At 41.2% G+C, this 27301-nt stretch overlaps 2 protein-coding genes across 12 annotated transcripts; one reads left to right on the top strand and one right to left on the bottom strand.

Annotated features, from left to right (window-relative positions):
• Nucleotides 1-514: 514 nt before the first annotated feature.
• cenpn (centromere protein N) lies at nucleotides 515-17541 on the bottom strand. Of its 11 annotated transcripts, none has more exons than XM_052028259.1 (11): nucleotides 16980-17004; nucleotides 15155-15331; nucleotides 14357-14402; nucleotides 13391-13450; nucleotides 13203-13282; nucleotides 10054-10224; nucleotides 6462-6563; nucleotides 5909-5966; nucleotides 5060-5175; nucleotides 4011-4137; nucleotides 515-3638 (listed from the first exon to the last, which is right to left on the bottom strand). In XM_052028259.1, the coding sequence occupies exons 2-11, from the start codon at nucleotides 15320-15322 to the stop codon at nucleotides 3529-3531; spliced, it is 1038 nt and encodes a 345-aa protein (XP_051884219.1). In that variant the 5' UTR covers nucleotides 15323-15331; nucleotides 16980-17004; the 3' UTR covers nucleotides 515-3528. The 11 variants fall into 11 exon arrangements, with proteins under 11 accessions (XP_051884219.1, XP_051884209.1, XP_051884218.1 ...); XM_052028249.1 differs by lacking the exon at nucleotides 16980-17004 and adding an exon at nucleotides 15435-15561 and having other exon boundaries at nucleotides 575-3638; XM_052028258.1 differs by lacking the exon at nucleotides 16980-17004 and adding an exon at nucleotides 17499-17541 and having other exon boundaries at nucleotides 588-3638.
• Nucleotides 17542-20452: 2911 nt separating this feature from the next.
• cmc2 (C-x(9)-C motif containing 2) lies at nucleotides 20453-26880 on the top strand. Its single transcript, XM_052028550.1, has 4 exons — nucleotides 20453-20501; nucleotides 20873-21027; nucleotides 25489-25560; nucleotides 26586-26880. Exons 2-4 carry the CDS (start codon nucleotides 20947-20949, stop codon nucleotides 26658-26660), a joined length of 228 nt encoding a protein of 75 aa, XP_051884510.1. The 5' UTR covers nucleotides 20453-20501; nucleotides 20873-20946; the 3' UTR covers nucleotides 26661-26880.
• Nucleotides 26881-27301: the final 421 nt, after the last annotated feature.

Below are 27301 nucleotides of genomic sequence, written 5' to 3'. Positions count from 1 at the left end.
GTCCTGATGCAGGGTTTCAACCAGAAATGTTGACAATTCCTTTCTTCCCACAAGTGCTGCTTGACCCGTTGAGTTCTTCTAGCAGATTGCCAAATGCCTTTGATACAGAGCAACAAACAATCACGGTACTTGGGGCTCTGAGTTAATTGTCCAAGATGTTAATCTTGGTGATGCAGCTGAAGAACCAGAGCTTCCCACTTCTAAATCAACAACAGTTCCTCATCATTAGCATGTCAAAGCACATCTGAGTGTATGCCAAAGTCCCAAATGGCCAGAAGTATCCTGTTCAGAGACATGGCCATCAAGTATAAAGCAATATGGGATGAAGCACACACTTTGGAGGTGGATCTTTGACACCATGGTTATTCAGTGGCATGTTGAGCTCTCTCAAGTTAAAAGGCACCCAATCATCCCTCCTCCTTCCACCACCCCCACATCTACAGGTCAATGAATTTCCTCCACTAGGGTTGCCATTATTCTAAAGTATGTGGGCAATGCCTCACAAAACTGGCTCAAGCATGAAATATTCAGCCTTCAAACACCAAAAGTAACAAGAATTTATTACACAAAAACTTAACATTGTGCAAATGTATTTTAATAATTTTACAATACTTTATAGTACAGTCAGAACAGACAAGCTAAACTGGATTTCAATTTAACTTCAAAAGGGAAGGAAGATGAAACATCACTTTTGCTCCAATAAATTTGTTACAGACCATATATTAAAAAAAAGCTTCATCACTACAATGGTCTATTATTCACCCAGTCAGATCTTCATCAATAGTGACTATTTCTGATATTATAACTGAATTATACACAAAGTAATGTTTGCAGTGAACAAGGACCAGGTTCATTTCCTCAGCCTGCAAAGAGTTTGTAGTTTTTGTAGATTGCCTTCAAGCCAACAGAGTCAAAAATCACAATTAGAGTTTCCATTTCAGATTGCTATGAACTGTGCTGGACCCAGCTATTATTCTTGCAGAAACTGAATAGCACAATATTCATTGCCAAAATTAGAGAACACAGAGATGGCCACTGAGCAATAGTTCACAAAGCCAGTATTTGCATGACTTCTATGATAAACTGAATTTAAGAATTCCAAGGCAGTATAGTAAATAACTAATCTGGCAGATAGCATGTTGCACAAGTTTGGTAACAGCAGATTTAAGAACTGATCACTTTTTGTGGAGATCCAATAACTTGTGAATGAATTATTCTGTGTGCTGTAAATCTACTATTTCCACATTAAACTCAAATGAAGCAAAATACAATGTCTCATAACTAATATAGTAGCAGTGATTGACAAGTGAATAGGGAGGGAAAGTTTTATATTTATTAAATTAATTCTAAGCCCAAAGCTCATTAAAAACAGATGGAATTGAACCACTTTAGCATCCCAATCTCCCTTTTCCATAAAAATCTAATCCTTTATTCTACCAGCACCCCCACCCCCCCCCCCCCAATAAGTAGACAAGCAGGATGTCCTTCCTGGCAGCAAAGTGTGGGTTTGCATTAATAACCCAACAAGTTACAGTCTTGCATGGTGGAGGGAACCTGTTTAATGATCCCCTGCCAAAAGTAGGCACCAGCTTTGAGGGAAACAAATACAAACTAGCAAGTGCTGGCAAAATAATGTCTAAATTATAGTCGAAGCAAGGACGAGAGACTTAAAAGCCTCTACTGCATTTTAAATTAAATCCAAAGCATAATTATACAATTGATTTCTTGGAAAGCAAGGAATAAATTACCCCATTTCAAAAAAATTTGCAGCTATAATACAACAGGAATAATCCAAAGCCATAAAGATAGACTTTTTTCCCCCCCCATGTTTAAAAAAAAACTTCCTCAAACATAAATGTTATTTTCTTAAACTGTCTGCTTTCTTCAGAATCAAAAATTTGAACTATAGAGAATTATATTCCAACCCATAAATGCAGGTGTTTGACAGAAGGCAGAATGGAAATGATATGCAAGCATTTCCTCCAACCTAGTGACTTGAGATTCTGAGAAGAATATGCTGTGGTAAAGCTTTGTCTAAATAGCAGGTTAGATCATGGCCAGAACTTTGAACTTCAAAATTCTAGTTGGAAAAGATGTCAGAAAATTGGGGCAGGTGGGGAAGAAAAAAAAAATTGGGTTATTAGTGGAAAATTCATGGGATTAAGTAGTTTTTTGGTGTCCCTAAAAACTAATAGTAGGAAAAGTAAAATCAACATCATTGCAAGAGGAAGAAAAAGCCAGGGAAAATATTAAAACCAAGAAGAGGAAACACAAATTTATTTTCTCAGTTAAGCTATAATTTGTTAAATTTCCAGATTAACTAAATTAGTTTAAAATCAATGATACTGAAAATATGACTGGCCCAGAGACCAATGAATTTAAAACAAAAAGCACCTGCAAGATATCACTATGGAAATAGATGTCAGCTTAAAGTACTACAATTGCACCATACTTCAACCTTTTGATTGTCAAGATCGAGAGAGCAGAGGATATTTCAATATTTTTAAGGGTGGATATTGTTTGAAAGCCAATTTAAAAGATCAATTCCCAAGCAGGATCAAGTATCGTGATATTGGAAGGGTGGGGTGGTGAATGGAGGGTTTAGTGAGAAGCGCATTTGCAAATACTGAGAGACATTCTCAGAAAGAAACTTCATTTACATCAAAGTGACATGAAAGGCACTATATGTTCCAAAGTGCTTTGCAGCCAATGAGGAACATACTCAAATAAGGTAACTTTTGTAATCAGGCCCAAAAGACAAATTTGTATCCAGCAAGCTCTCACAAACACCAAAGTCAAAATGATCAGGTTTATGTCTAAAAAAAATGCTGACAAGTGAGGGGTTAGCTAGTACTCAAGGAACTATTTCCGATTATTTTTCAAAACAGCCACGGGAACTTTCTGTTCACTGAGCAGATAGATCTCATGTTTATAGTCTTATTTAAAAGATGGCATCTCTGACAATGCATAACACCCTCAGCATTGCACTGACATGTCAGCCTAGATTTTTGTTCAAGTCTGAGTGATTAAGAGTGCTATAAACCGCAATGCAATGAATCACAACTTGAGTTAAATACGAGTAATTTTTTCTTCCTCTAAAAAAACTCCTTTGGGATGGTTATGGCTCACATGATGACAGCCTCTAGATATAGGAACAAGTGCTATTACACACCCATGAGTCTGAACAGTTATTTCAATGGGCGATTAACTGCTAACCTCAATTACCCTACCACCTTGCTTGTGCAGAGGGGAACCTAAGAGTAGGAAAAAAAATTGCTTTGCACTCAAATTAATGAACTGGCCCCACAAGAAACATTATGCCAATAAAAAGGAATTTATGAACTGTTTTGTCCAGATAATGGCTATTCACTTCAAGATGGTCACAATGTCACATCATTCATACCATGCAAGGTTTTGGTTAGCACATCAGGGGTATCCAAAAAGTACATTACAATACAGGAGCAGAAAAATTTTTCCATAGGAAACATACACATATTTACAGAATACCCTTTGACTTGGACTATAGAGTTAAAGGGCTGATGTATTATGCCCAGTCCTTTTGTCTGTTATCTTGAAATAATTCTTCCCCTTTTCTGGAATACTGCTGAACATGGTTGAAATGGGAACCTCAGCAATTCCTTGAAAAACAAACATACAAAATTGCCATGTTTATTGACAGAATTAAGTCTTCCATTATCAAACCAAAATTTCAGATAAGTCTGTAAACTTTCCCCCCCAATTAACTTTCAACCTGAACAAGCCATAAAAGAAATTTACAAGTGAAGCTTTAAATACTTAAAAACCCACAGAAGCTCATCACCAGCAAGCAGCAGCTCAATGAAATATCAGCAATACGTAGAGCAGAAGAGTATTGTATTAACTATAGTTGTGAACAATGAATTTGAGGTATTAGAATTTCAGTCCAAAAGTAGATTGTGTTAGTGTTTATTGTAGGACTGACAGAAAATAGACATACACAAGGTGATGAATGTGAAATGAGGTAAACTTACCTAATTCTGGTAGTGCTCTCAACGATTCAAGAATATTTGGACTGGAAAATTTTGCCACACATCGGAATGGTTTGTTTCTGTCTGATAAAATCCCCATGTTGCGTTCATCCTTAAAGACAGTTTGCAACTGACAGAAGAATGCGTGACATTAGTAGTGATTTAACAACTGGAAAATCAAGGCAATGTTAGATCTTCTGGTTTTATGAAAGCTTTTCTCTATACTGCACTGGAAACTGTCAGATTCCTGCTCCTGGTCACCCATCAGCATCCTCCTGCTGATATTATACTTGAACAATGGTTCCAGTGGGGGAAGGGCTTGCAACCAAGACCGACTCCAAAACATTCAGCAAAAGGCAAAATATCTTCACTGCAATAGAGGGAATGAGTCAATGATACCACACAGAAGCTGGCCACATGGTCCATTGTGTCCAGAGTTAATGTCATTCATTAGTCTTTCCTAATAGTCATATCGAATTTCCTCCTTCAAATATCCATCCAATACCTTTGGTATTATTTACCAACTCATCCTTCGTCTTGCTGTCAGATACTATTTTAGATTATGAGCCATAGAGAAAATCAAGATGTCATCTCCACTTGTACTTTCGTCACTTATCTTAAAATCTTATCAAAAAGCTGGCAGAATAATAAAAATGGCAACATTGGTTAAGATACAAAAATGTTCACCAAGACATCAGATGATTTATTAATCTTCTGAGTTGCACCATGGTGTGTTTTAGGTCCATCTGAATTGGTGGACAGGACCACAAATACCTCATTTGAAATCTTCAGTCAAAGTGGCACACTTTCATGATCACTCTGTGTTGTGACATCAGTCTCAATTATCTATTCAATTTCCCAAAGGCTTAATGGTAATTTCTGTGCTTAAACACAGTTTGGAAAAGCATAATCACCAGAGTTAGGGTAACAATCTCAGGAAATTATATACACCCTATTTCATACAGCAGAAGGTTACATGCTTTTTCTAGAAAGACCACAACCATGTGTACACTATACCAAAGTACATCAAATGAGTGTCATTCAATACATACCCTGTACTGAACCTCCTCCAGTTTTGGTAGGGATCCTTCTCCAAATGCTGCTGCTGTTAATCTTTTGGCCTCTTCTTTCTCTCTGAGATTTTCTACAGTGATTCTCTGATTTTGTGCTATTTGGGGAGATGGAAAAAAAAGTGAGCACGTAAATGATTTCCAATAACCAGATTTTTTCCCCCAGAAGAGAAACGAGGTTAGCTAAAAGGTTCAATTCAAATTATTTTGAAGGGATCCTTTAGAATTAACGAAGGATCATAATGTCGGTCTGCTGCACTACAAAACATTGGCTGATATCAAAAAGAAAAAAAGTCACTACACTTTCAACAGACAACTGGTGTGGAAAGAACATTCCACTGTTAACTTCCCCTATCTGTGTAATAATTGTGTAATACACAACTGACCCACAGGCCACAATTATCATGGCGAACACTTAGTAATTTTACAGAAAGATTAAAGTTCCTCCGAACCACTGTAAACAAACCCAAAGATTAAGTACAAATCTCTATACCGTATGGCTCGACTATGTAGTAGTCTCCCTCTCCGTCCTCCCCCCCACCTTTCATTTATCACCATAAGAGATTCCTCTACAGGCAAGATAAAAAGGAAAAAAAACACTGCAACCTGGAACACCAGTATGAGAATCTACAAATACTGAAACACACAGACTCTCCCCCTCCCTCCAGTGTCAAAATACAACAATGGCAACATTTTACCAGTACTTCTAACACAAAGTATTTCTCAATGGGCAACTCAGCAAAGGGCTGTTCTACATTCCTTTTTTTTTAAAAAAGGTGTTTAACTGCTGTTACAATGAAAATATGTGCACTGAGACAAATAAAACAATACCAGAGTCCTGGCTGGAGTTTAGCTGTTGTAGAGGTTTCCTGCAATGTGCAGAAAGTGTCTGAAATTAAAATAAAAGAGAACATAAATAAAACACCAATACCACAAAAACACAACTTTAGCACAGAATTACTCAAAGTGGTCTAGAACACATCATTTAGAAGAGTTATTTAAGGACTCAAGGGGCAGCCAAAGTGACCAGACTTAGGAAGTTAATGAAGAAATGTGATTAATGTTTTATATACATGTTGAACAGAAACTCTTATGTAGGCAATAGTAGCTTTAAAAGAGGGAAGTATTAAATGGAGGAAATGACAAGTTATCATCCTATTCAGTCTTGAGCATGTACACTATTGTTGCTGCTACAGATCAAAAATCAGTAGCAGCAACAATAGTGACAAGACGTGCAACGTTTGACTCATTATAACCAGATGTTTTCTTTGTAGGGAGAGAGGAGACATGATGAGTAGATTTAGGAAAAAAAGACAAGGCCAGATAATCAATCCAACTCAAAATTATGGAACTTGCCACAGGAGAAAAGAATACTTTGCAGTACCGGGTTAAATCTTTTCAGAGCGATGTCTCGGAGGGAATTCAAGCAATGGCCTCGAAGATCCAGCTCCTTAAGCATGTTATGTTCAGTTGCAACAACCAAAGCCTGTTAATAAAATTGAGCCAATTTAAGAAAGTAATTTTTTTGTTAAGCTTGGGTCCGATATATTAAGCATAAACAAAAGTCTAAGCAGTGACAGAGTCGTGACAGAGTCCAAAGTCCATGCCAAAAATAGTATGGCAAGAAAAAAAATTGAGGCTCAGAAGTATGAAAAATAGCTAACCTAATAGCTAAACATGGGAGCACCAGCATTTGTTTTAAATCCATTACAAGGAGATCAGAAAGGTAGAAAATTTGGAATAAAATTATCGCCAGTTTCTATCTCCAAGGATAAGCAGTTATCTAGCTCAGTGAAAGAAAAAATGAACTGCAAAAGGAACAGCTTGTCTCTTCTCAAGTTACATTCCCTGCAAGATAAGTTTAAAACACAAGAGAATTCAGTAAACAAATTTGGTTAACGATCTATGTCATTTCAAAATACACTGTCATATTGCATTTCTAACTTTACTGAACAGAACTATTCCCCACCACCAAACCCCTTTCTTTTTTCAAGAAGGTTTTAGACTGCAGAGGATGGTACCTTGTAAACAATGGCACCTTGTAAACAATGGCCCTTTGGCTTATGTTCTCAGTGAGCCTCAAGTGGGGACACTAGGCCAGAGGTTTATCTTCCATGCCAGGAATGGAAAAAGTCAATAATGTTGTGATTTCACTTCTCTGCCCAAGAACAGCAACACTCACTGGAGAAATTCTACTAAGAGACCAAGACTGTTTCTGAACTCTCCCCACCTTTACAGCCTAGACATTCAGTAGATACATGCCGCACCACCACTCAAAACACAAAAAGATTCAACAGCATACCTCAATCAACACACTACACTTCACATCCTGGGGTATGGCAGTGACATAGCAGTTAAATTGTTGCATTAGTAATCCTCAGACCCAAGTTCAAATCCCACTATGACATCTTTAGAATTTAAACTCAATTAATTATCTGAAATATAAAGCAACCAGTCAACAACAATCAAAGAACCATATAGTTATGCTGGAAATCTGAAATAAAAAACAAAAATAATGGAAATACTCAGTAGATCAGGCACTATTTATAGAGGGAGAAATATGCATATTTCAGGTCAATGACCTTTAACTCAAAGTTTCAGAACTGAAGTGTTAACTTGAAGATGTCACTGGACCTGCAGAACATTTCCACAATTGCCTGTTCCTTTTACAGCAGTATTGTTTCTTTTTTTTTTATTACCAATGCAAGTCACTTTTTATTACAGATTATTAACTGATTTTAAATTCCAGAGCCATTTGAACTTGGGGGTGGGGGGGGCTGTTCTGGATTATTAGTCCAAGCCTCTTGATTACTAGTCCAGTAATTTAACTGTTGCATCACTCCCAGAGACAAAGCTGCAAGATGTAGCCTATTGTACTATTCTGATGCTATTCTATTCTGTTTTTATTTCGGTAGCTCAGCAAGGTTACTCACTGATTTTCTAAGATATGAAAATTGGGAAAGTTCAGATTCAGTCTTGGCCTCTTGGTGGGAGAACTGATGGGACTCCTGGTGGGAGAGGTTATCAATCTGCAATAGCAATTCTCTCTTTCTGCAGATGCTGCATGACCTACTGAGTATTTTCAGCATCTTTCACTTTTACAGTTATTGAACAATAGAAAACTACAGCACAGAAAACAGGCCATTCGGCCCTTCTAGTCTGTGCCGAAACATTATTCTGCTAGTCCCATTTACCTGCCCCCAGCCCATACCCCTCCAGACCTCTCTCGTCCATGTATCTATCCAATCTACTCTTAAAAGAGCGAGCCCGCATTCACCACATCAGATGGCAGCCCATTCCACACTCCCACCACTCTGAGTGAAGAAGTTCCCTCTAATGTTCCCCCTAAACCTTTCCCCTTTCACCCTAAAGCCATGTCCTCTCATACTTATCTCTCCTAATCTAGGTGGAAAGAGCCTACTTGCATTAACTCTGTCTATGCCCCTTATCATTTTGTAAACCTCTATCATATCTCCCCTCATTCTTCTCCACTCCAAGAAATAAAGTCCTAATATGCTCAGTCTTTCCCTGTAACTCAACTCCTGAAGACCCGGCAACATTCTTGTAAATCTCCTCTGCACTCTTTCAATCTTACTGACATGCTTCCTGTAGTTCGGCAACCAGAACTGCACACAATATTCTAAATTTGGTCTCACCAATGACTTACACAACCTCACCAAAACATTCCAACTCCTATACTCAATACTTTGATTTATAAATGCCAGGATGCCAAAAGCCTTTTTTACAACCCTGTCTACCAGTGACTCTACTTTCAAGGAATTATGTATCTGGACTCCCAGATCCCTTTGTTCTTCTGCACTCCTCAGTGCCCTACCATTTACTGTGTATGTCCTCCCTTGATTTGTCCTTCCAAACAACACCTCACACTTGTCTGCGTTAAATTCCATCTGCTATTTTCTGGACCATTTTTCCATTTGGTCCAGATCCTTCTGCAAGCTTTGAAAGCCTTCCTCGCTGTCCACTACACCTCCAATCTTAGTGTCATCTGCAAAGTTATTAATCCAATTTACATTATCTTCTAGATCATTGATATATACAACAAACAACAATGGCCCCAACACAGATCCCTGAGGCACACCACTAGTCACAGGCCTCCAGAAGAGAAACAACCATCCACAACCACTCTGTCTTCTCCCACTCAGCCAATTTCGAATCCAGTTTACAACCTTTCCATGGATACCCACTGACTGAACCTTCTGAACTAATCTCCCATGTGGGACCTTGACAATGATGGCCACAAACCTGCTGTTATTGCAAAGCCATACGGTTAAATCATGGCCTTCAGCAGATTCCCTCCTTCAAGGAAAAGCTGACATCCTCACCTAGACTGGTCAATGTGATGTGAAGTGCGCTCAAATGTCCTAGCAAGCCATTCAGTTCAAGGGCAATTGGGAATTGGCAATAAACGCCAACCTTGCTGGAAAGGTCCAGATCCTGAAAAATGAACTTGGGGAAAAAGCTGCACAATTTGCACTTAAGACTTCAACTTACTGGAAAGAAAGGCAGGAAGTTTTTCCCAGAGAAAAATGCAAAAGATTGAACTTGGATTAACTACTCTTCATCACCCCTGCCCCCTTCCTTTAAATTGGTTTATTATTGTCACATGTACCAAGGCACAGTGAAAAAGTTTAAGTACAAATTGTCTTGCATATTGTTCATACAGATGAATTCATTCCAACAGTGCAGAGGTAGTACAAGGTAAAACAACAACAGAATGCAAAAATAAAGTGTTACAATTAGAGGGGAAGTACAGTGCAGGCAGACAATAAGGTGCAAGGCCAGAACGAGGTAGAAAGTGAATCAAGAGTCTGTCTTATCGTACTAGGGAACCTATCAACAGTCTTATAATAAGATTGCGAGTCATGAATAGAAATGGTACCGAAACAAAATAGGAGTACTGTTAACAGAAGTTTACTGACGAACATAAACCAGATTATAGGGAAAATTCTTTTTACCTGAGAAACATGCACTCTGTACTGTGCAGCAAGATTAGCCATGAAAACATAAGGAGTCTGTGGGTAGTGGACTACATATGAAGGTCTTTGCTGGTTAGGTGGGGAATGACGTTTACCCCAAGCAATTCTGATCCAGACGGCTTCCCCATGTTCTAAGATGTTAATCATGACCTAAGGAAGGCAAAAACAAAAAAAAGAACATAAATACACAAAAAAATATTAATTAGCCAACAAACTTAAATGAAAATGATCATACAGTTTGCTATACTGAAACAAATAGATTGCCATAAGTTCTCTACTTGGTACACACAAAACCACCAAATATATCAAACAATCTAGTTGAATTTCATTTTAATTATAAAGTATTGTGTTATTTTATAAAACAAAAATGCAAGAACTGCACAATGAACTCTTGGCAAAGTTTAATGAGCCCTATTGTAACTATACAAGATTTCCCCAATTTACTTCCTCGGCTATTATGTCTCCTATTAGGATGCAGGCATATTGATGTAGCTCAGTTAGGACTCCAAGTTAGGCATAGTAATTGAAATCTAGTCCAAGATTTATCATCTTAACAGAAGGGAGAGCATCTTTCCTCAATCAAGAGCAAAATTCCAGAAATACTCAGGTCAGGCAGCATCTCTGAAGAGAGACACAGCTTGCATTTTCCGGTCAATGATCAGACATCTTTTGACTATTTCATTTTACTATTCTAATAAATTTGAACTAGAACTCCATTGTAGAAAAAAAACAGCAAAATTTGCACGTTCACCTTTTGTCACTTGGTATTGTCACCCGCGTACCATTGATGCCAATGTTATCTGGCAACAGGCACTGCAGCTCAAATGTAGAGTGCTTTGAGAAAACAGACAAGCATTATCACATCATTGTAATGCATGGAAACACTCCAACCAATTTACACACAGCAAGCTTGCACATACAGCAAGGAGTATGAGTTAATTTGTTTTTTTGACATGTTGATTGAAGGAAAAATATTGGCTTGGATACCAGGAACAACTCCTCTGCCTTTATTTGAAATAGCACCATGGGATCTTTCCTGTTGACCCAAGGGAACAGATAGCATCTCCAACAGCAAAACACTCCCCTAGCGACAGCCTGGATTGCATTTAAGTTGCTAGAGCAGACTTTGACCAACACTAATATCAAACCCACAGCTGACATGCTTTTAATATGCAAGAACATTTTAATTTATATAGTTTCTTAAAATTGGCCCTGTTAAGGTCATAAATGTTGCATTCTGGTTGATTGCAAGGCAGTTAATAACTCACCAGTCCAAACTGCCAACGTTTGTCAATAGGTTCAGCACCAAACTGCCAGAAAACCCTGCCACCTCCCAAAGCCATCCCCATGATAAACAGTGCCTGAAGCTCCTGTACCAACATGTGCATCTCAAATGTGTTGGCCCAGCTCTGCAATGCAGCCAGGAAATTGCCGGTAATGTTCAAGGCAACAGAAATTCTGCAATTCTCTAGAAATTATGCTGGATAAAATTAGCCCAAAGAAACAAACAGATCAGCCCTGGTACAGGTGCAGCAAGCTCCTATACTTGAATGTAAAGAAACAGTTACAAGGCAGAAAGACATCAATAAAAATAATTTTCAATTTAATTCACGAAGTTTGCTTTAATTTTAAATGTTTAACTAAATTTTAAAACCAAATGACTTAAAAATTAATTCCAATATAGAACACAGAATAGTACAGCACTGGACAGGCCATTCGACCCACAATGTTGTGCCGATCTTGATGCCAATTTATACTAAATGTCCTCCTCCTGTGCATCATTCAAATCCCTGCATTCTCTTCATATCCATGTGTCTATCTAAAAGCCTCTTGAACTCCACCAAACTGCCTGCTTCCACTACCACCTCTGGTAACCCATTCCAGGCACTTACCACTCACTGTAAAAAAAAAACTTGCCTCTCACGTCACCTTCTCCCTTCCTCCCACCCACCATAAAAGCATGATGATGTTTCTACCCCGGGAAACCAATTCTGACTATCTACCCTATCTATGCCTCTCAAAATTTTAAAAAGCTCTATCAGGTCTCCCCTCAGCCTCTGACGCTCTAATCCAGGCAGCATCCTGGTAAACCTCTTCTGCATCCTCTCCACATCCTTCCTATAATGGGCGACCAGAACTGCATGCAATATAGCTGCAGCATGACTTCCTTACTCTGAAACTCAACACCCCTACCAATGAAGGCAAGCATGCCATATGCTTCTTTACTACCATATCCACTCGTAGCCACCTTCAGTGAACTATGGACCTAGACCCCAAGATCCCTCTGTACCTCGGTGCTATTAAGGGGTCAACCATTGACTGTATACCTTCCCCTTTCATTTGACCACCCAAAGTGTAACACCTCACACTTGCCCGGATTAAACTCCATCTGCCACTTCTCTGTCCATATCTGCAACTGATCTATATCCCGCTCTGTTCTTTGATAGCCCTTCACACTGTCCACAACTCCACCAATCTTGGTGTCATCTGCAAACTTGCTAATCCACCCATCTACATTTTCATCCAAATCACTGATACATGTCACAAACTGAGGTCCCAGCACCAATCTGTGCAGAACTCCACTGGTTACAGACCTCCAGCCAGATTAACATCCTTCTGCCCCTACTCTGTCTTCTATGAGCAAGCCAGTTCTGAATCCAAACTTGCAATTCACCCTGGATCCCATGCATCTTTATCTTCTGAATCAACTTACCATGAGGGAATTTATCAAATGCCTTACTATATCTGCAATTCATTGGTGTTTCATTATAAAAAAAGTTGACTTTCAATAAATTCTCTTTCTCAATGTCATGGACATTCTACAAGCAGCATTCAAAGCCCTTGACAGATCTGACTACTGGCAGAATCCTGGGGATATGACATAGCTGAAAAAAGTTGACAGCTGACTATATTGGGAGTATGCCCATGATTTCTCTTCTGTAACCTGCCACACCAGTTTAAAACCATATCCCCCACTCTAACAGCATTGCATCACACAATGCTGTCAGGATTGGAACAGCTTTGGAGAACGGGACATCTAATTAAGTCCACAACTGGCATCCAAGTCAGCAGTTCACAACCGGCCACAAAACCTGGTCCTCTGTAATTCTTTAAGCTTTGCCACTTACACTTCTTATGAGCATTTTGAGATTTCTTTCGAATGTCTTTCTGAAGACTTCAAAATCAAATAACTTTGCTTCTTCCACACCTGAAATGGAAACAAGTAATTCTGACTCAGCATACTGTAAGAGATAAGAAGCAGCTAAAATGTAGTGAAAAGACAAAGCCATGGCAAAATGAAAGATCGTTTCATCACCTTTTGAACTAAACATTTGATAGGTACACCATCTTCTCTTCTGAGGGTATGCACAATTATCTGAAAGATAAACCATTCAGAAAATAATACAATGGCTTATTAAAAGAACAACATTGAAATTGAAGTCTTAATTTCTCTTTAATCAGTATCTTGATTAAACAGCAAGTTGTCTAGCATCCCATTTCCTTATAAACCATAATCAGTCACAAAAGAATGATTTTTTAAAATCAAATTTCACAGATGGACACACTGCTTTGAGTATTAATGATAGTCAATCTACTAAAATACAGCAGTTATTGACAGGTAAGTTTTTTTTTTTAAAAACAGTAGCTGCACACTAAAGAGCACCACAGTGTAACAGATGAAAGCTGTGAACTACAAAGCTGCTGGGCTCTGGCGTCTCCAACAGCAATACACTAATTGTTATTGCAATTATTCATTCAAACTCTTTCACCATTATGCAAACCAAAATAACTTTTACTGCTCCCTCCCATACAATTAAAAAAAACAACTTCAAAATAGAACCTTATTAAATGTCATTCAAAAGGCAACCTTGATATTTAAACAAGATGACAACTGTGCTGGAACAGACAGAGTTAGGAAGAATCAGGCTAATTAACAGTTTCTCCATAGAGAAAAGCATATCAAAATCAGTGACTGATCTAAGTGTTTTCCATACCCCTAAAATTAAGCTTGAGATAAGGTCATGCAAAGCAGATTGTAGAGAAGACAGAAGCAAAGCTGGATCTTTCCAAGAAAGATCCATACTTATCAGTAACTTATTTTTCCATAGTACAAATCTTTATCTTTTAAACATTCATAATTTTAATATTTGATAACATTTCAAGCAGAACAAAGAATTACTCCATCTGACAAGTACAAACTGGAAAAGTGCTTTGTGTAAAATTTATTTTAATTGTAACGGTGCAAATCCTACTGTGCAATGATAAAGAAAGTAATACTTACAAATAATTTCTAAATCTGCTATTTGTTTGAGTGTTACACCATTGTCCTAGAATAAATTAAGATGTGCATTAAAGTTTTAGAAAATCTTTCACAGCTCTAGAAACAAATGAGCATATAATACAAATCACCATAAAACACACACATCTAAACAAAAAGCAATCAAGATGTACAACGGGATAATTTCAAAATGACTTTGTTCTTTGTCAAAAGGGCAGTCAGACCATTGAGAGGTTTCACTCACTGAAGAGTAATTAAAGCCACACCAACGTCTGATTATTTTACCATGGAAGAATGTAGCTATTAAACGATCAGCAATTCAAACCAATAACAGGAATCTCAATTAATTTTTCAGTTCCTCGAAGAGGTCCAGCAAGTCTTACAACACTGTGCTCTTACCTCACTATTTGCAGACAATTTGCACCTACAGATTAGAGGTTATATCTGGCACTCACCTAGTCTAAATAGAACAGCACCTGACGGTATTACACACTTCCAAACTATTTTTAAATGTTTTATAACATACTGATCAGTCATTGCAAGTATCACTACATGGTCTCTCCATTATGATGTGCAGTCCAGAGACCATGCAAGCCAGTCAACCTTAGGCACTTGAATTGCTCCCAATGACTCAGAAGCACTGCTGGAATCAAGTTTTTTTGGATAAAGTGTGAAGCACAAGAGGTTTAAAAACTCAGTCTACAGCTGTTAATCAGGCATAGAAATTCCATTTATCTGTCTCAGAACCAAATGTCAATTCACCACCCACCCTTGAGCCATTCTGTATGCTTTGGACAATACCTCACAAAGTGCAGCTAACTGCAAAATCGCATCTTTTCTTGTGTTTCTGTTGAAGTTCACACTTTGAAGTTGTCTTTCGGACAGAACATCCCAGGACTTCAACAACTCGGGGAAGTCAACCATTCTAAACCTCGAAAGCACCTTAATCATGTATTCTGTTCCATCCATCTCCAGAACCTTTATGTCAAGACACATACAAGAGAAAATCAATGAAAATGCATTGGCGATGGGATCTCTAAAAACACAAACAGGCTTCAAAGGATCACTTATAGTGGTTTACCAAGTCAGATGCTGTATCAAGTGCTACTCTACTGTAGGCACTTTAAAGATATCACTAATGCAGCCTCTGCAAGATCCTCTAAATTCAGACATGAAAAGCAGACCAATGTTAGTGTCCTCTCCCAGGCCAACATCCCAAGCAGTGAGGCTCCAATTACACTCATTTGTTCACACCCACCCTCCCAAAGGCCACTTCACTCACATGCCTGACGGCAGACTCCCAGACACTCTATTCCGAGCTCTTTCGTAGGATGAGATTACCAGGTAGACAGAGGAAAAGATTCAAAGATCTGCTCAAAGTCTCCTTGAAAAAAATGCAACAATCCCTGGCCCGTGATTACTCAAAGTGGAGGAGGAGAATTTGGGATGGTTTTGAGAAGCTCGAGTTCATGTAGTGGGGGTAGGTAGAAGCCTCGTATAGGTGATGGAAGGAGCACACCAGCTCACAGACTACCATTTCAGGAGCAGATCAGCTCAGGGACTAGCATTTCACTCGCCCCATCAGGTAGCTCCTGCCCCATTTGTAGATTGCAGTTCCCATATTGGCTTCATCAGTCAGCTCAGAACCCACAAAACAGGAGTCAAAGCAAGCTATCCTCAATCCCTAGAATTGAGGAGTGAAACCAAACAAGAAGCAAATGTATGCAGATTTAACCACACAACTATTGACAGCTTGTTAAATTGACGGGTTCAAACCAGCTTCCCAGAATAGTGACAGGAAGCTTACATTAAGTAGACTGCTTTCAGAAACACTTGGAAATACACCACATAAATATTTCAAGACACAAGGTGCATTTTGCTTGGAAGGAACAGGTGGCTTCAGATTAATGTTCTCCATCACTGAGATTTTCCTCCTTGGGACATTCTGCATGGATGCATTGCTGACTACCTGAAGCAGACCGATTGCTATGATCACCAATGCATTATGCAGCTACCCAGGGAGCAAATGAAGATGAAGGGGATAGCAAGAGACTGCAGATGCTGATGTCAGTCCAATGTGAAGATGTCACAGAAAAGTGGGCATAACAACACTTAGTGAGGTCAGGGGAAAAAACACCCAGGCAGAAAGGGCAGGAAATCTGGAATCCTTTTCCCCATAAAACTAATTAAACTTAAAAAAAAACTCTTAAGTCATTTTATTAGGCGTGGCTTTAAGGGGTCAGATTGTCAAAAACCTTCTGAAATTACCAACTGCAGAGAAATCAGCGCAGATTATTCTGTTGCAATCTCCATCCAGGAGACGGGACAGAAGAGAAAGTCCCGACTGCTTTACTCAGGACAAACCCTTGCACTCGGGTATCCACAGAAACCTTGGGCATCACATCAGTGACAAACGTCCGCCCGCCGCCACTGCCTCCCCCCTCACTTATCTTTCACCCTACCACCTCCACCTCCACCTCACCTACCTTCCCACCCACCCAGCCTCACCTACACGCCAGGCTCCCCCCCCACCCCAGCCTCACCCCCCCCCCTTGTCTTCCACCCTACTACCTCCACTCCACTCCACTCCAGCCCAGCCTCACCCACCCCCCCCCCCCGGCCTCACCCACACGCCGAGCTCCCCCTCACCCAGCCCCAGCCCCGGCCTCACCCACACGCCGAGCTCCCCCTCACCCCCCAGCCCCCCCCGGCCCCTCACCCACACGCCGAGCTCCCCCTCACCCAGCCGGCCGGCCTCACCCACACGCCGAGCTCCCCCTCACCCAGCCCCGGCCCCGGCCTCACCCACACGCCGAGCTCCCCCTCACCCAGCCCCGGCCCCGGCCTCACCCACACGCCGAGCTCCCCCTCACCCAGCCCCCCCCTCCCCCTCACCCACCCCCTCCCCCCTCACCCAGCCCCCCCCGGCCTCACCCACCGCCGAGCTCCCCCCCCCTCACCCACCCCGGCCCCGGCCTCACCCACACGCCGAGCTCCCCCTCACCCGCCCCGCCCCGGCCTCACCCACACCGACGCCGACTCCCCCTCACGCCCCGGCCTCACCCACACGCCGAGCTCCCCCTCACCCAGCCCCGGCCTCACCCACACTCCGCCTCTCCCCCTCCCACAGAGGCGCCAACCAAACCTCCAGCTTTTCAAATGGAAGCAGCCAATGGCCGGCGAGGCCGTTAGGCAAGATGGTCTCCGCCGCTGCTCAGCCTTTGCTCCTCCCGCTACAGCGCCCCCTGCCCTGGCGAGCGCGTAACAACTGCCCCCGTCCAAAGCTTGAAGACTGAGCTCTCCTATTGTGTTGGAGGTACCATTAAGAAGAAGAAGAAGATTTCTTTATTAGTCACATGTACATCGAAACACACAGTGAAATGCATCTTGTTGCGTTCTGGGGGTGGCCCGCAAGTGTCGCCACGCTTCTGGCGCCAACATAGCATGCCCACAACTTCCTAACCCGTACATCTTTGGAATGTGGGAGGAAACCGGAGCACCCGGAGGAAACCCATGCAGACACGGGGAGAACGTACAAACTTCTACACTAAATTATTGTGAAACGTCCTGATGCAGGGTTTCAATGAAACAATTACGTTCTCTCCACAGATGCTGCTTGACCTTCCCCCCCCCACCCCGAGTTCCTCCAGCAAAATAGTTTTCACTGTACTACCTCGATGTGCTGATGTGATGAAATGATCTGTATGGATGGCATGCAAAACAAAGTTTTTCACCGTACCCCGGTACATGTGACATTAATAAACCAATTTACCAATTTGTTGCTTTGTGAAATGTATGTTGCCTTTACAAACTTGCTCCAATCTTGGCTTGTTGGTACAAGGGTGTCATTCAGAATCCAGATGAACACAAGTGTTATTGACTGTGGCATTAAAGCCACAAAGCCAGCTGTAATCTCCTGTTTGTTACAGTGCCTGGAGTGTACACACTTACAGTCATTATTTCAAAATAAACAGAAAGTCAACCTTTGGAATACCGTTCTCCCCAGAAACAGGATGCAGATTGATGACATTGTCAGCTGCAGTTGGCCATGGGATAAACCTCTCTAATTGTCATCACTAATAACTGATCAGACATCAAATTCAGGATTCAGAAACCACCAAGGACATTGTTAACACAATTTAAGAGGACATGGAGACCAGTGAAATGGACAAACACATGATACACAAAACTTAGAGCAGAGACTGCACAGTAATGGAATTTTGAAGGTGACTGGAAAACGTTTAATGACTCCGTGTGATGACAAAGTTTATGACAAAGATGTGATCAAAGAATTGTATATAATGCACTTTTATTTGGTAAACTGGTTTAATACTTCACAGCAGTATTATCAAGTAAAATTTGACATTGAACCATCAGAGGAGATATTTCAACACCTCTGTAGCTATATGCTATGTTTTATTTTATAGATTTTCTGTGAATTGAAAGGTACAGGAAGTTCCAGGAAAATTGCAGAGAGAAGCACCAATCACTGTACGTGACCTTTATCAATCTCACAAAATCCTTTGACTCCATCAACTGAGAGGGATTATGATTATGGCAGGAATTTTCTCAAATTTTGCTTCACCAAAAAGTTCATCACCTTCTTCCATCTGTTCTATGATGACAATCAACAGATCCAGCACAAGCTCAATCCCACTGCAGGACTAGGGTTAAGCAAGGCTGCGTCATCGCTCCAACTTGCTCCTCAATCTACGTCACTGCAATACTTTATCACAGTTCCAGTTGAACCTCCTGCTGGAGTGGAGTTCATCTACAAAACAAGCAGGAAACTGTTCAACCTATTTTCTCCACTGCACAATCAAAATCATGCCACTTCAGTCATTGCGGTACAGCAGGTAGACTGGGCTTGTGTATCTGCACACTTAGAGCGCTATTGATTCCTTCACTGAAGTGTACAAGAAGATGGGCCTTACACTAAACATCTGGAAGATAGAAGTCTTTCACCAACCAACACACAAGACTTCACTCTGACAATCAAGATCCATGACAAGATCCCGGTCAGTATTTATTACTTCCTACACCTCAGAAGTCATCTCTTGGTAACAGTGGACATTGATGACGAATTTTACCAGCACCTCCAACACACAAGCCCAGCCTTTAACTGCCTGGGGAAAAGACTACTCGAAGACCAAGATCTCAAACTGAGCACTAAGCTCGTTCTCTAACAAGCAGCAGTGATTGATATTCTAAGAACTTCAAAGCACAGGAGAAGTACCACCAATGCTGCCTCTGGAAAATCCTCGGAATCCACTGAAAGACAGGAAAATCCACTGATGGATAGGGAGCATCCTTTCTAGGTTAACATCCCCAGAATTAAAATGGCAGGCCACATTATCTGCACTCCTGACACCAGGCTCCTGAAGCTCCATCATGGTGATTATCAGGACAGGGAAAGCATATCAAGGACGACCTCACAACCTCATTGAAAAATATGCAACATCCACATTGATTCATGAGCGTTCCTGCTCTAACCCTGTTCAGATCGTGGAGAAACATTCAGGTAAGCTTCAAGCATTTCGAGTCCCTCACATGGCTGCCCAGTGCAAGCAGCTGAAGGAGCTTTGCAATAATCTAACCAACCCACCACCATCAAGTTCCACCTCTCTCACCTGCAACAGACTTTGCAGATCCCGCACTGACCTACCTGTGGTGATAGCAAGTCATCCTGAACTCTTAATAATCTACCAAAGGACAAATAAAGTGCAGGAAAATAAACAAATAAGATTATTCTTATGCAAATCGCAATCCATGCATTAATGAAAAAAAATCTAGTCAAGTGCAAAGGATGCAAAAGTCAGCAGAAGAAGGAAAAGAAAGACCCAGACTTTTATTTGATGGGTTGTCCCTTTAAAGCTCCTGCCTGTGGATTGCTCTCAATTTAAGCTCCAAGGGGACACTTTGCGTCATATTAAACGCCAAGGCTGAAAGTCTCCACCTTTTCCTTCTCTGATTGGTTCTATTATGGGAAACCCGCCCCATATTCTTTTGTCTATTGGTGAACGAATCTGACAGGCGTACAAACGCACTTCTCTGTTTGGTCAGATCCTTGTCAATCACAAACAAAATATTACTTCCTGTCTTGCAGGGACTGGGTGCCCAAGGTTTTAAGAACAGCTTTTGACAGAAGGTGAGTTGTGTAGAGTTAATGCATTAACCATTGGGAGTGATAAGTAAATCCCTCTTAAACGTGTAGGAATTATATTTGATATTCAAGTACCACTGCAAAAAAAATCTGAATTATAGATGTAGAAATTAATGCCTCCTCTTGTCCTCTTATGTAACCCTGAGCTCCAGAGATCTAGCATTTTACGTGACAATACCCTGCAGATTTATCCCCTAGGATTTACTAGTTTTTGCTAATGCACTAAAACTGCAGGTTTCTTAGCAATTAAAAACAAAATACTGAAAAGCTTCACCAGCTTGTTCATTGTGATGTAAATGAGAGTGGTTTTGTTGATAGTGATGGTTATTGGTCATGTGGTGATCTGACTTTTTCAGTGGCAAGTTTTTACTCCTGGTACCACTATAAAGGATCAACTTCCTGGCTTGCATCAGGAAAACAGTAAGCAAGTATGCACCCCGACCTTTCGCCACACCTGCATTCAGAGGAGTGTAACATTCTCATTGAACGTCTCAAGCAGTGCCATAAAGAAGTGAGTATTACTAGCGCACTATCATTTCTGAAGTGCGTGGTATGGTGCAATGAACCGTTACTGCTCCTGTTTTGAGCAAGTTATATTCTTGTACTGTATCCTATTGCCCATCTTGCATACTAACCAACTGTTCCTTCCTGTCCATCACACACATGCACCATCTGTTGAATTTTCCACATAACTCTGGGATAATCTGGAGAAAGTAAACACATTTAAATTCACCAAATGAAGGTATACAGTACAGTTGACTATTTACAAGCCGTGTTTCCAGGGCATGACTCTATAACAACCCTTTAGTTGTGTTGTGCTCATTTTTAATTCATTTGTTGGATGTGGGTATCATTGGCAGAGCAGTATTTCCTACCCATCTCTGTTTGCCCTTAAACTGTAGGCTTAGTGGGCCACTTCAGCAGGTATGTTAGAGTTGACCACCAAGCTTTGGCCTTAGAGTTGTGTGGAGGTCAGGCTTTGATGGCAGTTTTCCTTCCTTCCAAAACATTAGTAAACTAATTTGGCTATTTATGACAATCCAGTAGTTTTATGATCCCCATCGCTTGTATTGAATCTAGGTTTGTTCAATTAATGGAAGTTAAAAGCTCTATTGGCCACAGTGAGATTTGGACTAGTCTCTGGATTATCTATTCATTTCATGTTATTATTAGTTGTCTTTTATTATTATATTATAGTATAGCTGCTGGATTACTGGCAAAGTGACATTATCACCTTGTAATGATATCTTTAATTTCTAATTCTTAGCACAAAAGCAAAATAATTACATCCTTGATCCACTTCACGTTCAAGACAAATGCACAAGCCAGATCCGGAGAATACTTTGACTGTAACAGCGTTATGACGTGCTCCTGCTTCTAAGGCACTGGTGTGAACACAATGTCAGAGCCAGTAACTGGACTGATTACTAACGCAGGGGACCTTGTTACTTTTATAGTCTGTGAGCTTTGAGTCCTCAATGTTGGCTGCAGGAACATCATTGCAGCATCTTTTTGTCCCAGTTGTTCTGCAGAAATAATCACATACCAAGCTCTGACCTGTTGCAATTTACTTTCCTACTTACCTTCAAAGACCATTACATACCACAGGATATTGAATGGATTGCAGTCATTTAACTCTTAATTTGCAGTTACATTGAGTTAGTACAGAGTGCATTGAGGTAGTACAGGTAAAAACAATAACAGTACAGAGTAAAGTGTCACAGCTACAGAGAAAGTGCAGTGCAATAAGGTGCAAGGTCACAACAAGATAGATCGTGAGGCCATAGTCCATCTCATTGTATAAGGGAACCGTTCAATAGTCTTATCACAGTAGGGTAGAAGCTGTCCATAAGTCTGGTGGTACGTGCCCTCAGGCTCCTGTATCTTCTAGCCGATGGAAGAGGAGAGAAGAGAGAATGTCCCGGATGGGTGGGGTTTTTGATTATGCTGGCTGCTACACCAAGACAACGAGACATAAAGACAGAGTCCAAGGAGGGGAGGCTGGTGTCTGTGATGCGCTGGGCTGTGTCCACAACTCTGCAGCTTCTTGCGGTCCTGGGCAGAGCAGTTGCCATACCAAGCTGTGATACATCCAGATAGGATGCTTTCTATAGAGCATCGGTAAAAGCTGGTGAGAGTCAAAGGGGACAGACCAAATTTCTTTAGCCTCCTGAGGAAGTAGAGGCGCTGGTGAGCTTTCTTGACCATGGCATCTTTGTGATTTGACCAGGACAGGCTGTTGGTGATGTTCACTCCCAGGAACTTGAAGCTCTCAACCCTCTCAACCTCAGCACCATTGGTGTAGACAGGTGCGTGTACACCACCCCATTTCCTGAAGTCAATGACCAGCTCTTTTGTTTTGTTGACATTGAGAGAAAGGTTGTTGTCATGACATCATTCCACTAAGCTCTCTGTCTCTTTCCTGTACTGTGTAACTGCACTGTGTAATGAATTGACCTGTACGATCGGTTTGTAAGACAAACTTTTCACTGTATCTCAGTACAAGTGACAATAATAAACCAGTACCAATACATGTTGTAACTGCACAAGTCTTTGGTGAGAATAGACTTCAAGTATTGTGCTCAGTTCTGGTAGTTCTGGTGTAGGAAGGAAGTCATTAATCTGGAAGAAGTGCAGAAAAGTTTCACAAGGATGCTACTGGGACTGGAGGGCTTGAGCTATAAGGAGAGACTGGATGGGCTGGGACTGTTTTCCCCGGAGTGTAGGAGGCTGAGGGGTGACCATATAGAGGTGTATAAAAGGATGGGGGGGGGACATAAGATGGATGGTCTCAGTCTCTTTCCTCAGGTAGAAGTCTAATCTTAGAGGTCACAGATTTAAGATATGAGGGGAAAGAATTAAAAAGGACCCGAGGGGCACAGATAGAACGAGCTGCCAGAGCACGCCATAGAGCTGGGTACATCACAATGTCTAATAGACATTTGGACAGGTATGTGGATAGAAAAGGTTCAGACGGATATGGCCAAATGTAGGTAAATGGAACGAGCTCAGATAGACATTGGTATTGGTTTATTATTGTCACTCGTACCGAGGTACAGTGAAAAACTTGTCTTGCATACCGATCGTACAGGTCAATTCATTGCACAGTGCAGATACATTGAGTTAGTACAGAGTGCATTGATGTAGTACAGGTAAAAACAATAACAGTACAGAGTAAAGTGTCACAGCTACAGAGAAAGTGTAGTGCAGGTAGACAAGAAGGTGCAAGGTCACAAGGTAGATCGTGAGGTCATAGTCCATCTCATCGTATTAGGGAACTGTTCAATGGTCTTATCACAGTGGGGTAGAAGCTGTCCTTAAGTCTGGTGGTATGTGCCCTCAGGCTCCTGTATCTTCTACCTGATGGAAGAGGAGAGAAGAGAGAATGACCCGGGTGGGTGGGGTCTTTGATTATGCTGGCTGCTTCACCAAGACAGTGAGAGGTAAAGGCAGAGTCCAAGGAGGGGAGGTTGGTGTCTGTGACGTGCTGGGCTGTGTCCACAACTCTCTGCAGTTTCTTGCGATCCTGGGCAGAGCAGTTGCCGTACCAAGCTGTGATACATCCAGATAGGATGCTTTCTACCATCTTGGTTGTCATGGATGAGTTGGGCTGAAGGGTCTTTTTCCATGCTGTATAACTCTGTGACTCTATAACAGAATTAAATGATGCTGAGAAAATGGTAAAAAACATGGCTATGTGAGCTGGTCAAAGCTGGGTATCCTGTGGTAACTGACTTCCTAAAGCCATCTGCCATCCACAATGCTTAAGTCAGGAGTGTGATAGAATAGTCTTCGGTTCCTGGATGAATGCACCTCCAATAATGCCCAGAAACTCAACATCGTCCAGGACAAGGAGCTCATTTGGTTGTCACCTCAAGCTCATTATCTCTGCCACCAGTGAGCCATGGCTGCAGTGTGTACCATCTGTAAAATACACGGCACCACATCACCAGGCTTCTTCAGCAGCATCTCTCAAATCTGACCTCCAACACCAAGGGCAGCAAGTGTCTGGCGACATCAGCAACTTCCCCTACAATTCCTGCGTGGTTCAGACTTGGGGAAAACATTCAAGTTCCTTCAACTCCTTTCAAAGTCTTAGAATCCTGTTACCTATGAGCACTATGGGAGTGCCTTTACCAGAAGGATTGCAGCAGTTCAAGAACAAGTTGCTGTTATCATCTCAAGTGAGGTTAGGGTTCAACATAAATGCTGGCTGTACCAGGGATGGCCCCACCCACTTGGATCATTCTTTCTTCTCTCCTCTTCCATCAGGAAGAAGATACAGGAGCCTGAGGGTACATTCCACCAGGCTTAAGGACAGCTTCTACCCCACTGTGATAAGACTATTGAATGGTTCCCTTATGCGATGAGATGGACTCTGACCTCACGATCTACCTTGTTGTGACCTTGCATCTTATTGTCTACCTGCACTGCGCTTTCTCTGTAGCTGTGACACTTTACTCTGTACTGTTATTGTTTTTACCTGTACTACCTCAATCCACTCTGTACTAACTCAATGTAACTGCACTGTGCAATGAATTGACCTGTACGATCTGTATGCAAGACAAGTTTTTCACTGTACCTCGGTGCAAGTGACAATACCATAGCTTGTGTTGTGAATTAGCCTCAATATATGATCCATGACTTTCCATATGAAACCACTTGGTGGCTTTGGAGCAGATTACTATTGCCCCTAATGTTTGGTTTTAATATGGAAAGTATTTATTACTGTGTAATAAGGCAACAATTGGCATTGCTACAATTCCCAAGCCCTGATGAAAATTCACAGGGACTGTTGACAATAAAGTACTTGTGCATATCCAAAGGATATCACTGATTTAACAGCTAGATGTTTAAACCAAATCTTGTACCATGGCAGGTCATGCAATGACACCAGCTCGTTATAATAATTTTGACAAAGCGTGTTTAGTAACATTGTTCTAACTTACTGAGTGTCCTTTCTCTCCAACAGCATAGCTTCATGAAGTTTCTGGGAAAATGTAATGACATAGACCGAGAGATGAGACATTGCTTAAGTGCAGAGGTAGGATCATCTTAAAGGTCCTGGACTTTGTTGTTCGTTGTTGGGAGAATACAACGCTTCTTAAATTCTTTTTTCTTCAATACTTTATTCTTGCTTGTTTCACTCTTCCACGTCCCTGACTATGACAATGGTGGTTTCTGGTCTTGTCCCCATCAATGCCTCATGACCTGTTTGAAGATTGTAAACATCTGCAAGCTACGTCTGCCATTTCAAGTTTAGTGTTGGCCACATTGGTTTTTTCTGTTGTAGCATCTTGCCGAATGATTGAATGATCTCTCTCTATTACCCTGATACCAGGGCTGGATTGGTGTAGCTGGCAGTTTGTGAGCACAGTTAGGACTCCTGGAAACTGAAAATAAAACTCTGTTCACTAAGTTTTCATTATTCTCAAGTTGTGGATATTACTGGCTATGCCTGCAATTACTGTACGTCCCTAATCTCTGCTTTAACTAAGTGACTTCCGAACCATTTTAGAGTACAATGATGTGTCAGCCACATTGCTGGGTCTGGAGTCACATAGAGATCAGACTGGAGACACAAGTGGCTGCAGACCCGGGAATCTGGAGCAACAGACAATCTGCTGCATCTGTGGGGGAGGAATTATCAAAGTTTTGCCTTGGAATCCTGCATCAGGACTCAATGATGCAGGGTTTCGACCCGAATCGTCAACGATTCCTTTCTATGCACACCTGCCCCCTCCCCAATCAACAGATGGTGGTTAACCCACTGAGTTCCTCCAGCAGATTGTTTGTTGCTAGAAATCAGACTGGGCCTTTTGACATTGAAAGCCTCAACTGATCTCTGCACGTATTCAGCAGGGTTCAAGGGGTCACAATTTTGGGAACCTTGACCAATTTTGACCCCTTTCTTTGCTATTAAGTTGGGTACCTGGAACCTCTCCATTTCTGTGCATTCCAGCTCCTCACCGGATAAACCAGTTTCCATCAGAATGCTCCTTCAGGTCAGCTCACCTTGCTTGGTTACAGTTCTTAAAGTATGTTCTTTTTTTCTCTCTCAACGTTCAGCTGGAATCCAAGAGAGCCAAAAGCAGAGCGCATGCTGCAAGGATACAAAAGCGACTTAGTGAGACTTCTGAGTGACTTTCCCCTTGAGATGTGCATCCAAACCTGGACTGTGAACTGATTTCAAAACACTCTGGGGCACAGGACATTCACAGAAGCTGCTGTCGTGTACCTTTCTTGTTTGCCAGCTCATGAAATGACTCCAATTTTCATTAATTATACCCAACTTCATTGCTGTATCCTCACTGGATTGTTACAATACTTGAGAGCTAATGATGATTAAACTCTATAAACTTTATACTGTGTCTGTGAAATGTAAGACTGCTCTTGTGTTTTAAGCCGGGAATGTCTGGTACGGCACTGATCCACTCCCAGTAGTCCAACCCTGACACCTGCTGGACAGTGAGTATGTTACAGAAGAAACTTACTGCATGTTTTAATTCCAGCAATTCTTGGAGAGGAAACTGCTCAACATTGCCTCACCGTTGTTCAGTTTGACAATTCTGATAATTTTGGAGGTCTCTATGAATGAAGTGCATTTTACTATTCGTATCTATCTTTCCCAGAAAAAAACAAACATTTAATTTACATTATTCTTGTTAAACAAAGTCTATCAATCTTGGGCATGAAATAAGATATCTTTATTAGTCACATGTACATCGAAACACACAGTGAAATACATCTTTTGCATAGAGTGTTCTGGGGGGCAGCCCACAAGT

The sequence above is a fragment of the Pristis pectinata genome, chromosome 13 (genome assembly GCF_009764475.1).
Source record: "Pristis pectinata isolate sPriPec2 chromosome 13, sPriPec2.1.pri, whole genome shotgun sequence".
NCBI lineage: Eukaryota > Metazoa > Chordata > Chondrichthyes > Rhinopristiformes > Pristidae > Pristis > Pristis pectinata.
This window is presented reverse-complemented; position numbering and strand designations above follow the sequence as displayed.